The 14,101-nt window shown below is 42.0% G+C and overlaps 1 protein-coding gene across 1 annotated transcript in view; it reads left to right on the top strand.

The window, feature by feature from the left end:
* The window catches only part of LOC133087213 (polyadenylate-binding protein 4), a 35,772-nt gene extending 24,581 nt beyond the window's left edge, over positions 1-11,191 (top strand). The window contains exons 3-5 of the mRNA XM_061184018.1: positions 10,493-10,586; positions 10,701-10,831; positions 11,094-11,191. Coding sequence (XP_061040001.1) covers positions 10,493-10,586; positions 10,701-10,831; positions 11,094-11,183 — 315 coding nt within the window. The 3' untranslated portion in view covers positions 11,184-11,191. The remainder of the gene's footprint in view (positions 1-10,492; positions 10,587-10,700; positions 10,832-11,093) is intronic.
* The last annotated feature ends 2,910 nt before the right edge of the window (positions 11,192-14,101 follow it).

Here is a 14,101-nt window from a genome sequence, read left to right as displayed (position 1 = left end):
TGTCACTTACTCACAGGTCATGTACAGGAGAGCCAAGGTGTGTGAGGGTCACCTTGACTTATAGAAGCTGCAGTCTCTATCTCCCACCAATAATTTACACCATTTTGGATGTGTAAGCCCATTGACAACCCCGCAAAACTTAAGCACACAACAAAGGAGGCGTACACTATAACCCCCTTTTATCTTAGCTCTACTGTTTCTAAGGAACATTATTGTGGAAGACCAAGTTCAGTGTCAGGCAGGTTTGCATCAGCCCAGGTCCGATATTGATTTTCACTTTACTCACAGAAAGATAATTTAACATTAGGAAATCTATCACTGTGATTTGCTAATTAACTGATAAAGGAGAAAATCAGATGATCCTTTCAAAAATTCAAAAATACCGCTCAACAAAATGAAACAGAGATTCCTTATAAAAATGCTTAGCAAATTGAGAATAGAAGGGAACTTTTAAAAGGTATCTATCCCAAACCTAAACTTTATACTTAAGATGAAAGTTTGGAAGCCTTTCCATTGAGTCAGGAACAAAGGAAGATTGCTCACTGTCACCTTACTAATCACCACTATCCCGACTTCCTAGCCAATGTAATAAGTGAAATAAATACGAGGGATAAGAATTAGGAGGAGACAACACTGTTTCTATTTTCAGGTTATATTACTGTCAATTTAGGAAATCTACAGAAAAACTATTTGAACTAATAAAAGAGTTTGGCAGGGCTACTAAATATAAGATCAACATACAAAAATCAACAGATTACCATACTGATTGTAATAGGAATAAGAAACTAGAAGATGTGATAGGGAAAAAGATACCATTCACAATGTCAGTAAAAACGATCATGTATCTAGGGATATATCTTTTAAAAAAAAACATGCTAGACATTTACAGAGGAAAATACAAAGTATTTCCGAGTTATAAAACGAATATTTTAAAAATGGAGAGATATAACATGCTTATGCATGGGAATACTATCATAAAGATGTCACTTCTCCCTTAAAATAAATCTACAAATTCAATTCATTCCAGTAAAAATATACGAGGATTTTTCATGTAACTTGATAGGTGGATTCTAAAATTCATATGAGGGCTTCCCTGGTGGTGCAGTGGTTAAGAATCTGCCTGCCAATGCAGGGGACACAGGTTTGAGCCCTGGTCCAGGAAGATTCCACATGCTGCAAAGCAACTAAGCCCCTGCGCCGCAACTACTGAGCCTGTGCTCTAGAGTCCGCAACCCACAACTACTGAGCCCGTGTGCCGCAACTACTGAAGCCCGCGCACCTAGAGCCCGTGTGCTCTAGGTGTGTTGTCCGCAACAAGAGAAGCCACTGCAATGAGAAGCCCGCGCACCGCAATGAAGAGTAGCCCCCCTCGCCGCAACTAGAGAAAGCCTGTGCGCGCAACAAAGACCCAACGTAGCCAAAAATAAACATAAAAATAAATTAATTAAATAATTTAAAAAATAAAATAAAATTCATACGAAAGAGTAAACACCCAAGAATATACAAGGTAATTCTGAAAAAAGAACAAGATACAAGACATAAAAATTTATCATTAAACTATATATATTAAATAGGATAGAATTAATTCAGGATCATTCTAAAGCGGTAGGGAGCCCAGATACAGACCAAAAACACTGGAGACGATATATGACAGAAAGGGCACAATCAATCCTACAGGATGATAGAGTGGGGGCATTGGACCATGTTAATAAATAACATAAGAACTATAGTATGGGAAAAATCAGCTTTCCATCTGGAAAATCTCTATAGATCAACAGGAAGAAAACAACCTAACAGGGGGGAAAAAAAACCTAATGATATGTCCTAGCAAATTTCAACAGGAAAACACCATGGCCATCCTCAACATTATTAATATTCAGATAAATACAAATCAAAGCCACACTGAGATACCGCTTTATACCAACTAAGTTGGCTATAATAAAAAAGACATACAATAACAAGTGTTGGCGAGGACGTGAGAAACTGGACCCCTCATACATTAATGGTGGGAATGTAAAATGGTGCAATTGCTTTGGAAACAGCAAAAATGTCCTTTATTGTCTCACTTTTACAGATGACGAATCTGAGCCACAGAACAGTGAAACAATCTGCCCTTGGTCACACAGTCTGGTTGTAAGTGATACAACCAGACTTAGAGACAGTTCCTCAAAAAGCTGAATGCAGAGTTACCATAAGACCCAGCAATTCTATTCCTAGGTATATGCCCCAAAGAATTGAAAACATACATCCACACAAAACGTGTACAAGAATGTTCATAAAAATATTATTCATAACAGCCCACAGTCCATCAACTGATGAGTGGATAAATAAAATGTGGTATATTCATATAGCAGATTATTATGCAGCAGTAAAAGGAAATGAAGTACAGACACATGCTACAACGTGGAGGACCCTTGAAAGAATTATGCACGTGAAAGAAGCCAATCACAAAAGACTGCATATTATGCGATTCCACTTATATGAAATATGCAGCATAGGCAAATCCACAGAGTCAGAAGGTCAATTAGTGGTTGCCAGGGGCTGGGGGGCAGGGGTAACAGGAAGTGACTGGTATGGGGCATATTAGGGGGAGGGATGAAAATGTTCTAGAATTAGATAGTGATGATGATTGCACACCTTTGTGAATGTACCAGAAAACACTGATTGAACACTTGAAAGTGGTGAATTTTATGGTACATGAATTATGTCTCAATAAAGAACATGTTAAGCACCTTTCAAGCAAAACGAAACAAAAACAAAAAACAGAATTGACCAAACTAACTACAGATGTCTGTCAGAAAATCCTGCCCAAGCATCTGGTTTGCCACCTCTGCCCAAGCCCTCCTCCTCCCCTGCTGGCCCTCTGCAGGCTCCTATCCTTTCTCCTCCTCCTCTGCTCGCCCATTAAATGCTGGCATTCCAGGGCTCCATCCTGCACCTTCTTCTCCTCTCCCTCTGCTCACCCTCACCTGTCCACTTCCATGACGTCAGCTCCACAGACTCCCAAAATTCGGTCTCCATCTCACACTCAGCACACCCCCAACCAGCATCCATCCCTACTCCTGCACACCTGTTCCTTTACCACAGGAAATAGCACCGCCAGCCACCTAGTCATCAAGGCAAAAGCTGGGGAGTCGTCCTAGTGACCTCCCAGCCCCTTCTGTCCCACCTCCTGGCTCATTCGTCTCCACCTCTGCAGCCTCTGGCTTACTTCATGTTGCACTGTCTCTTGCCTGCAAACAGGCAAGAGGCAGAGAGCAGAACTGTATACACATCATTCCCTCACCTCCATCTCACCAATTCATTCACCACTCTGCAACCTGAGTGATTTTCTAAAAGACAAATCTAACCCTGTTACCTCCCAGTTTAGAACATAGCCTTTTCTTGACCAATAACAGCTAACAATGATTGAGATTCACTTGTTGCCATTTGCTAAGCATTTTGTATGAATTATTTAATGCTGCAACAACCTTATGAGGTAGAAATGATTATTATTACTCCTCCATTATGGATAAGAAAACCAAAGCTGATTTTTCTGTATCTGTTGAATGTGATTAATGTTAAAACAACTTTATTGAGGTGTAATTTACATATCATGAAATATGCCCATTGTAAGTGTATAGTTTGACGAGTTTTAGTAAATTTACAGTTTGACAACTCTGTAAGTCACAATCCAGTTTTAGCACATTTCCATCATCCCCAAAAGTTCACTTGTGCCCATTTTCAGTCAGTCCCTTCTTCCACCCCCCGGCCCAGGCAAACAGCTGATCTACTTTGTGTCTATAAATTTGCTTTTTATGGACATTTTATAAAAATGAATTCATACAATATGTAGCCTTTTGTGATTGTGTCTGCATTGTGTTTTTGAAGTTCACCTATGTTGTAGCATGTAAGTTTTATCCTTTTATATAGCTGAATAGCATTCCATTGCATGGCTATACTACAGTTTATCTGTTCACCAGTTGATATTCAATGGATTCCACTTTTTAGCTATTTATGAACAATGGTGCTATGAACACTTCATGTACAAATCTTTGTGTAGACATATGTTTTTACTTCTCTTGGTTAGATACCTAGGAGGGGAATTGCTGGGTCATAAATAAAGTTTAAATTTTAGTAGTTGCCGAACTCTTCAAAGTGGTTGTACCATTTTACATTCCCATCAGAAATGTATGAGGACTCCAATTTCTTCACACCCTCACCAACATTTGTTATTATCTTTTTTTATAGCCATTCTAGTGACTGTGTGGTGGTATCTTATTTTTGTTTCAATTTGTGTATCTCAAATGATTAATGATCTTGGCCATCTTTTCATGTGCTTGTTAGCTCTTTGTACCTTCATATCTTCTTTGGTGAAATGTCTACTCAAATTTTTGCCTATTTTTAAATTGGATAATATATTTTCTTATTATTGAGTTGTAGGAGTACATTTTATATTCTGGATATATACCCTTTATCAATCATTGAGAGTGAGGTATTGAAATGCCAAAACTATAATTGTTTATTTCTCTTTTCAATTCTATCAGTTTTTGCTTCATGTATTTTGGGACTTTGTTGTTAGGTATGTATAGATGTATAGTTGTTACATCTCCCTGATGTCTTGACTCTTTTATCATTATAAATATTCCTCTCATTGCCAGTAACATTTCTTATCTTAAAGCCTATTTTGTCTGATATTAACACAGCCACTTCAGCTCTCTTAGAGTTACAATTTGCATGGTCTCTTGCCATCCCTTTACTTTCTACCTGCCTGTGTCTTTGAATCTGATTTGTGTCTCTAATAGATAGCATATAATTGAATCTTGCTTTTTTAAAAAAAATCCAATCTGACAATCTCTACTTTTTGATTGAATTGTTTAGTCTATTCACTTTTAGTGTAATTATTCATATGGCTGGCTTTATGCCTGTCATTTTGCTATTTATTTTCTATATTTATCCTGTTTTCTTTTGTTTCTCTTCCCTCTATGACTGCCTACTTTTGTGCTAAAATATTTTTGAGAGTACCATTTAAATTTATTTGTTGATTTTTAAAAAACGGTATTTTATTGAGTCATCCAAATTCACTCAAGAACTTCAGCCATTTTACTCACTCAAACTATATTTGTATGTAGAGTGGTTGCTCTGGGGACTGCAGTATTCATCCTGACTTACTATAATCTTCTTTAGGTTAATATTAGCTTAAAAATGGTTAAATATAGCAACTGTGCTCCAATATAGCTTAATTTCATACCCCCTCCTTTGTGTTATTATTGTTACATATATTACATCTATATATGTTATAAACCCAACATACAGTGTTCTAATTAGTGGTTCATAAAATCTTATATTTTTTAAAGAAATTAACAGGAGAAAAGAGAATATGTATTTGTACAGGGTTTTTTAAAATTAATTAATTTATTTATTTTTGGCTGCATTGGGTCTTTGTTGCTGCATGTGGGCTTTCTCTAGTTGTGGCGAGGGGGGCTACTCTTAGTTGCGGTGCACATGCTTCTCATTGTGGTGGCTTCTCTTTTTGCAGAGCACGGGCTCTAGGCACGCATGCTTCAGTAGTTGTGCCACGAGGGCTCAGTAGTTGTGGCAAATGGTCTTAGTTGCTCCGCAGCATGTGGGATCTTCCCGGACCAGGGATGGAACCTGTGTCCTCTGCGTTGGCAGGCGGATTCTTAACCACCGTGCCACCAGGGAAGTCCCTGTACAGTTCTTTTTTAAAAAAATAAATTTATTTATTTATTTATTTTTGGCTGCATTGGGTCTTCGTTGCTGCGTGCGGGCTTTCTTTAGTTCCGGTGAGCACGGGCTTCTCATTGCAGTGGCTTCTCTTGTTGTGGAGCACAGGCTCTAGGTGTGCGGGCTTCAGTAGTTGTGGCACGTGGGCTCAGTAGTTGTGGCTCGCGGGCTCTAGAGCACAGGCTCAGTAGTTGTGGCGCACGGGCTTAATTGCTCCGTGGCATGTGGGATCTTCCTGGACCAGGGCTCAAATCCGTGTCCCCTGCATTGGCAGGTGGATTCTTAACCACTGTGCCACCAGGGAAGTCCCCGGTTCTTTATATTTACCCACATATGTCACTTTTCTGGTGCTCTCCATTTCCTCCTGTAGAGTCAAGTTACCACTGGTGCTATTTCCTTTCACCGTGAAGGACTTTATATTTCATGTAAGTCAGGTCTGCTAGCAATGAATTCTCTCAGTCTTTGTTTATCTGGGAAAGTTTTTATTTCATCTTCATTTATTTTTTTAAATTCAATTTACTTAAACTAAAAAAATTATCCATTTCTGAAGGATAATTTTTTTGGACATAGAAACTTTTGTGAACAGGTTTTCTTGTTTTTTTTTCTTTCAGCATCTTGATTATGTTATTCAAATGCCTTCTGCCTCTATTGTTTCTGTCGAGAAATAAGGCTTGTCAGAACTGTACTTAAGAGTTCTTTTTTTATTTTTTGGCTGCACTGCTTGCGGGGTCTTAATTCCCTGACCAGGGATCGAACCCAGCTCCTCAGCAGTGAAAGCACTAAGTCCTAACCACTGGACCGCCAGGGAATTCCCATTTTTTACTTTTTTTTTTTTTTTGGCCTAGAAGTCTACTTGTGAGTTCTGATGTGCTGTTTTTCCTTTCTGCTTTCAAAATTTTCTGTGTTTTAGGCTTTCAACAGTTTGATGGTAATGTGTCCAAATGTGGATTTCTTTATGTTTATCCTCCTTGGAGTTCTTTGGATCTGTAAATGAATGTTTTTCCTTAAAATTAGGAAATTTTTGGCCATTATTTCTTCAAATATTTTTTCTTTCCCTCTCTCTCTCTTTTTTTCTTTCTGAATTGCTGGCTCATATAGTAATTTTATGTTTAACTTTTTGAAGAAGCACAAAACTGTTTCTAGAGTGGCTGTACCATTTTACATTCCACCAAGAATGTATGAGGTTTCCAGTTTCTCCACATATTTGCTGACACTTGTTTTCACTTTTATTTTCAATCATAGCCATCCTAGTGGGTATGAAGTGCTAACTCACTGTGGTTTGGTTTGTATTTCCCTAATGACTGATGACATAATGACATTGATATTTTTTTAGCTTTATTGAGATATAACTGACCTATAACATTGTGTAAGTCCTAGGTCTACAACGTCTTGATTTAGTACACTTATATATTGCAAAATTATTACCACCATAGTTAACTAACACCTCCGTCATGTCACATAATTACCATTTCTTTTCTCTTGTGAAAACATTTAAGATCTACTCTTGGGGCTTCCCTGGTGGTCCAGTGGTAAAGAATCTGCCTTACAACGCTGGGGACGCGGGTTCGATCCCTGGTCAGGGAACTAAGATCCCACATGCCGCAGGGCAACTAAGCCTGCGCGGCACAACTACTGAGCTCGCGTGCCTCAACTAGAGAGAGAAAATCCGCACGCCACAACTAGAGAGAAGCCCGCGCGCCACAACAAAGAGCCCGGTGCCGCAATGAGAGATCCCACGTGCCTCAGTGAAGATGCTGTGACTAAGACCCGACACAGCCAAAAATAAATTAAATAAATAAATAAAAAATAAATAAATCTTTAAAAAAATCTACTCTCAGTAATCTTCAAGTATATAATACAATATTATTAACAACGAATCCTCAGAACTTATTCATCTTATAACTGGAAGTTTGTACCCTTTGAACAATATCTCCCCATTTCCTCCACCTCCTCATCCCCTGAAAACCACCAATCTACATTCTGTTTCTATGAGTTCAGCTTTTTTAGATTCCACATGTAAGTGATATAATGACATTGATCTTGTCATGAACTTTTGATCATTTGTATCTCTTCTTTGGAGAGAAGTCCTTTGCCCATTTGTTAATAGGGTTGTTTGCCTTTTTGCTGTTGGGTTTTAAGAGTGCTTTTCACATTCTGGACAGGAGACTCATCACCCATATCATTTGCAAGCATTTTCTCCCATTCTGTGGGTTATCATTTCACTCTCCTGATATTGTCCTTTGATGCACAATAATTTTTAATTTTGATGAAGTCTAATTTACCTATTTTTCTTCTGTTTCTTATACTTTTGGTGTCTTATCTAAGAAACTATTGCCAAATCCAAGGGACAATTTTTTTTGGACATTATCAATTGTTTATTTTTTATTGAAGTATAGTTGATTTACAACGTTGTGTTAGTTTCCGGTATATAGCAAAGTGATTCGTATATATATATATTTTTTATTCTTTTCCATTATAGGTTATTACCAGATACTGAATATACAGTATAATATTCCCTGTGCAATACAGTAGGACCTTGTTGTTTATTTTATATGTAGTAGTTTGTATCTGCTAATCCCAAACTCCTAATTTATCCCCCCCACTTTCCCCTTTGGTAACCATAAGTTTGTTTTCTATATCTGTGAGTCTGTTTCTGTTTCATAAATAAGATCATTTGTACCATATTTTAGGTTCCACATACAAGTGATATCATATGGTATTTGTCTTTCTCTGTCTGACTTACCTCACTTAGTATGATAATCTCTAGGTCCATCCATGTTGCTGCAGATGGCATTATTTCATTCTTTTTTATAGCTGAGTAGTATTCCATTGTATATATACTTGTATATATCTATATACTGCATCTTCTTTATCCATACATCTGTCAATGGACATTTAGGTTATTTCCATGTCTTGGCTATTGTAAATAGTGCTGCTATGAGCATTGAATCCAGTGTTATGAGATGATATTGAAAGGAAGGAAAAGTGGCCACAAGCTCTAGGTTCTGGCATACCTGGACATCTGTCCCTCCTGCTGCCAGTGAAGAAAAGAGTCCATGGCTAGCAGAGAGAATGTTTTAACTTCTAGTCCTTCAAACAGTCTCCATGGTGTAAACACTGACTCAAAGGAAGACTCCTGGAGAGCGTGGTTGCCAAGAGTGGTGGGATCTAAGTTGGCTTGTTCTTTTCCTTAGGGGTTCCCACTGCACCTGAGCCACCACTCATGCCCGTGCTCCTCCTTGGGCTTTTGCTCCACGGAAATGCACCCCAGTGTCAGCAGCCCACATCCCATGCTCCATTCATCAGATATTAAAACTCCACTAAATGCCAAGGAATTGCGAGTGGGATGGCGTCACAGTGGTAAACAAACTGACATGGACTCTGCTCTCAAAATGCTCTTTCTGTAGTAGGAGAAAGGGGATTTTAAAAAGTGGATACAGGGCTTCCCTGGTGGCGCAGTGGTTGAGAATCTGCCTGCCAATACAGGGGACACGGGTTCGAGCCCTGGTCTGGGAAGATCCCACATGCCGCGGAGCAACTAGGCCCGTGAGCCACAACTACTGAGCCTGCGCGTTTGGAGCTTGTGCTCCGCAACAAGAGAGGCCGCGATAGTGAGAGGCCCACGCACCGCGATGAAGAGTGGCCCCTGCTTGCCGCAACTAGAGAAAGCCCTTGCACAGAAACGAAGACCCAACACAGCCAAAAATAAATAAATAAATAAATAAAAAATAAAAATAAAGGAATTCCTTAAAAAAAAAAAAAGTTCTAAAAAAAAAAAAGTGGATACAAAAAAAAAAAATTAAATACAATTTGTGCTAAATGTGAGCACAGTGTCTAACTGCTCCCTTCAGAAATGCAGGAGAGAAACGGATGTGGCCCACTGTCTCATTCACTTCACCTACCTAAAGCTCTCTAAATATGGGAGTTCCAAAATGTAATGCCCTGTTGAAAAGATATGAATCGTTTCTTCTTTTTACACCTTTCCTTTGGATTTATTCTTCTTTACAAGTGAAGCAATTACTATTAGAATTCTTTTAATTGGGCTCAAACATTGCAATGCATGAATCCTTTCTATAGCCTGCAAGGTCCTGCTTCTATGCCCCAGATCATCACTGACCCCATAGAAGCATCTAGACATTGATGTCTACAAACATCTCATGTTTCTATAGAGCATTTTATGAGAGAGGGCGTATGGTATATAGTAATCATAACTGGTCTGAAATGCATGCCCTTGGGCCCAGTCCTTTCTGGGAGTCCCTCCAAAGCAAATAACGGGGTCTTTACAAAAAAGCTGTACTGCTAAAGATAGTTGCTGTAACTTTGTATGTTCAATAAACAAATTCAATACTCAGTTTTTATTTTGCTAACGTGAGCAAATGAATTGACCTCATTGGGCATCATGGGTAAAATTGGGTGATAATCTCTACCTGAAAAAGTTTATGAGGACTAAATATCTGAGGAAATAGCTGCCTAGCACTAGGCCTGACACAGAGCAGGTGTGTTCTCTATGGGTTCATTTCACCTCCCCTTTCTGACTGTATTGCATTGTATTACATACCTGAATATGTACACAGGAATCTATATAGTTTTTATATTCCCACCACTCCCCTCTCAGTGGACTGAATTTGCCCAGGGACCTCTCGTCCTCCTCTCCTGGCATGCTGAATAGTAGCATTCAGGTGTTGAATGGTTGGACTGTCCTAACCTCAACCACTGTCAAGTGTCCTTTCCCTGGTGCTAGCCCGCCGCCTCTCCTGGTTCCCAGGCACCCCAGCCTGCGGTCCACGTGCAGGGGCAGGAGCCGCTGACCGCCTCCATGCTGGCCGCAGCACCCCCCCAGGAACAGAAACAGATGCTGGGTGAGTGACCCACGTGCTTGCAGAAGAGGGGGCCAGAGCTGCTGCTGACCTGGACACCAGCGTCCGTTCTCTACTGGGATGCCACTGGGTTTTTCACGGAATACCTTCCCACAGGTGAACGTTTGTTCCCGCTCATCCAGACGATGCACTCAAACCTGGCTGGGAAGATTACGGGGATGCTGCTGGAGATTGACAACTCGGAGCTGCTGCACATGCTGGAGTCCCCCGAGTCTCTCCGCTCCAAGGTGAGCAGGCTTCCAGACCCCCGCGGCTTCCGCTCACTCGGCTCAGGGGGACAGGGGGTGGCCTTGGACACCCAGGGGCGGCAGAGAGAAGGGTCTGCTGCCCCGTGACCTCCTCGTGCCTCGCCTGTGACCTGAGGGCTGCTGGCGAGTGGGTATCTGGGAAGGCGGTCAGCACCAGGAGAGGCCACCGCTGGGCCCGGGCACCAGGGAGGGGCGGAGGGGCTCTCCTCAGATGTCACTGACCACCTGGCGTTTCTCACAGGTGGATGAAGCTGTGGCGGTCCTACAGGCTCATCATGCCAAGAAAGAAGCTGCCCAGAAGGTGGGCGCTGTTGCTGCTGCTACCTCTTAGACAAGGACAAACCGTATGTTTGGCTATTTCATTTCCTGCGATGGTTCTGATTTACGATCATCATCCTAAAAAGGCAGGAGGAGGGCACGGAGAGAGCCCTGCTTCTGTTACTGCTTATCCTGCCCACTTATCCTGTTACCTTTGTGCCTTATCTGTCATCTGAAGTTAGAGAAAGGAGGGGATAAGCTGTGAATTATAAAGGGCAAGCAACAGTTTCCACTGTGGTTTTCTTCTGACACCAACCAATTCTACAATTCTCTGACAACAGCGGGGACCCACCATTTCAATTCAATTCTGATACCATGGACCCCACAGGTTAAGGGATCAGTCCGACAAGACTGCCCCTACTTCAGACACCAGCCACAAATGGAGTCCCTATGCTACCCACACTTATGGTCAGCCAACTACAAATTTGGGTTCCCATGAACCATCCCCCCCAGGTTTGAAAATTTGCAAGAATAACTCACAGAACTCAGGAAAGAGGTATACTTATGATTATAGATTATTATAAAGGACACAACTCAGGAAGAGCCAAATGGAAGAGAAGAGTAGGGCAAGGTGTCAGAGGAAGGAGATGCGGAGTTTCTTTGCCCTCTCCAGGCACACCACCCTCCCAGCACAGCCATGTGTTCACCAACCCAGAAGCTCCCCAAACAAACCGCATTTAGAATTTTTACATGTGGTTTCACTATCTAGGCATGATTGATTAAATCATTGGCCATTGGTGATTGAACATAATTTCCATCCCTTTTCCCCTCCCTGAAGGTCAGGGGTTGGAGCTGAAAGTTCCAACCCTCTAATCATGTGGTTGGTTCCTCTGATGACCAGCCCCCATCTGGAAGCTATCTAGGGGCCTGTGATGGATAATTTTATATATCTACTAGACTATGTCATAAGGTGCCCAGATATTTGGCTAAACATTGTTTCTGAGTGTGTCTGGGAGGGTGTTTCGAGATGAGATTAGCAGTTGAATAAGTGGACCCAGTAATGCTATTGCCCTCTGTAAGGTGGGTGGGCCTCATCCAGTCCACGGAGGGCCTGAATAGAACAAAAGGTGGAGGAGAGGAGAATTAGCCCTTTCATCTGCCTAAATGACTGAGCTGGGACATCTCAATTCATCTTTTCCTGCCCTTGAACTGGGATTTATACAATTGGCTCCCCTGGTTCTCATAATAAATCTCTCCATATGTATCTATATGATGTATACATATTTCTCCTATTGGTTCTATTTCTCTGAAGATCCCTAACTAATACAGGACCCCACTATGCGTCACCTCCTTAGGGTAAATTCAGGTATGGTCAAAAGGGTTCATTATGAATTTAAAAAGGCCCTCCTACGGCTTCCCTGGTGGTGCAGTGGTTGAGAATCCGTCTGCCAAGGCAGGGGACACGGGTTTGAGTCCTGGTCCGGGAAGATCCCACATGCTGCGGAGCAACTAAGCCCGTGCGCCACAGCTACTGAGCCTGTGCTCCAGAGCCCGCGAGCCACAACTACTGAACCTGCGTGCCACAACTACTGAAGCCCGCGTGCCTAGAGCCCGTGCTCCACAACAAGAGAAGCCACCGCAATGAGAAGCCCGCGCACCGCAACAAAGAGTAGCCCCCGCTCACCACAACTAGAGAAAGCCCACGCACGGCAATGAAGACCCAACACAGCCAAAAATAAATAAATAAATGAATTTATTAACAACAACAACAACAACAAAAAGGCCCTCCTATCATTCAGGAAATTTCAGGGGTTTTAGGGGTTCTGTGCTAGGTACTGGGGACAAAGATCAAATATATATATATTATACCACACTCACATAAAGGACACCTGGTCAGGTTCCTCTCAAGAGTGACCTTGTTGGTCTGGAGTAGTGACAGGTTCACAAGGGGATCTTGTAATCAGATCTCACAGCCTCATTTCTATGAGCGGTGCCCCTCTGGTTTGGCCTGAGGATGCTGAGGTTGGCTGTGTGTGCATCCACTGCTTAGCTCTGGGAACACAGCAGGCACAGGCCTTGTTGTCAAAGAGGGAGACAGACACACACATGACTACAGTCACAGAGTGTGTTTCAGTCAACTGTTGGACTTTGAGGCCATGGCACCTCTCTGAGGGGTAAGTAGGACCTCCAACAAGGACAGGTGGATGCCTCCAGACAGAGAAAGGAGAGAACCAAATGAGCAGAGGCAGAGGCAAGAGAATCAAGCACATGGTAAGGGCCAGGGCTTGTGTGTTGGTAGTGCTTGACTTGACGTGGCCAGGGCCCCTTGTGAAGGGCTCTAGGAGCCTTGTCATCAGCAGCACTGATTTAAGAAGGGAACTCTAGAGAGTTGAGGTTTGTTCTGAAGAAAGATCATCCTGGGAACAAGTCAGAGGGCAGACCGGAGGGAGAGAGCCACCATCAACTCTTCCTTAGTCTCGACTGCATTAACCTCTTGGTCTCCAGGTTTCCATCCAAATCATTCTGGGCATAGTGGTCAGAGCACAGTTTTATTTTTTTATTTATTATTTATTTATTTGGCTGCATCGGGTCTTAGTTGTGGTATGCGGGATCTTTCGTTGTGGCACAGGGGCTCTGTGTTGCGGCGCAGGCTCTTTGTTCGAAGCCGTGTCCCCTGCATTGGAAGGTGAATTCTTAACCACTGGACCACAAGGGAAGTCCCCCAGAGCACTGTTTTAAAACATAAATGTGACCATGTAACTCCCCATCACAACCTTCAGTAGCTTCTCAAAGCCCCCAAATCCTCCACATGGTTTACAGGGCCCTGCATCAAGCAGCCCCTGCCCACCTTTCCTGCCTGATGTTTCATGCCCTTCCCCTCCCCAACTCCCACACCTGGACTTTCAGTTCCTTTAACCCGCAGAAGTTGTCTTCTCTCCCTGAAACCCCTTCCCCTGCTCCATCCTCTCTCTGGCTCCTCTTCCTCCAGGT

The sequence above is a fragment of the Eubalaena glacialis genome, chromosome 3, assembly GCF_028564815.1.
Source record: "Eubalaena glacialis isolate mEubGla1 chromosome 3, mEubGla1.1.hap2.+ XY, whole genome shotgun sequence".
NCBI classification, from domain to species: domain Eukaryota; kingdom Metazoa; phylum Chordata; class Mammalia; order Artiodactyla; family Balaenidae; genus Eubalaena; species Eubalaena glacialis.
This window is presented reverse-complemented; position numbering and strand designations above follow the sequence as displayed.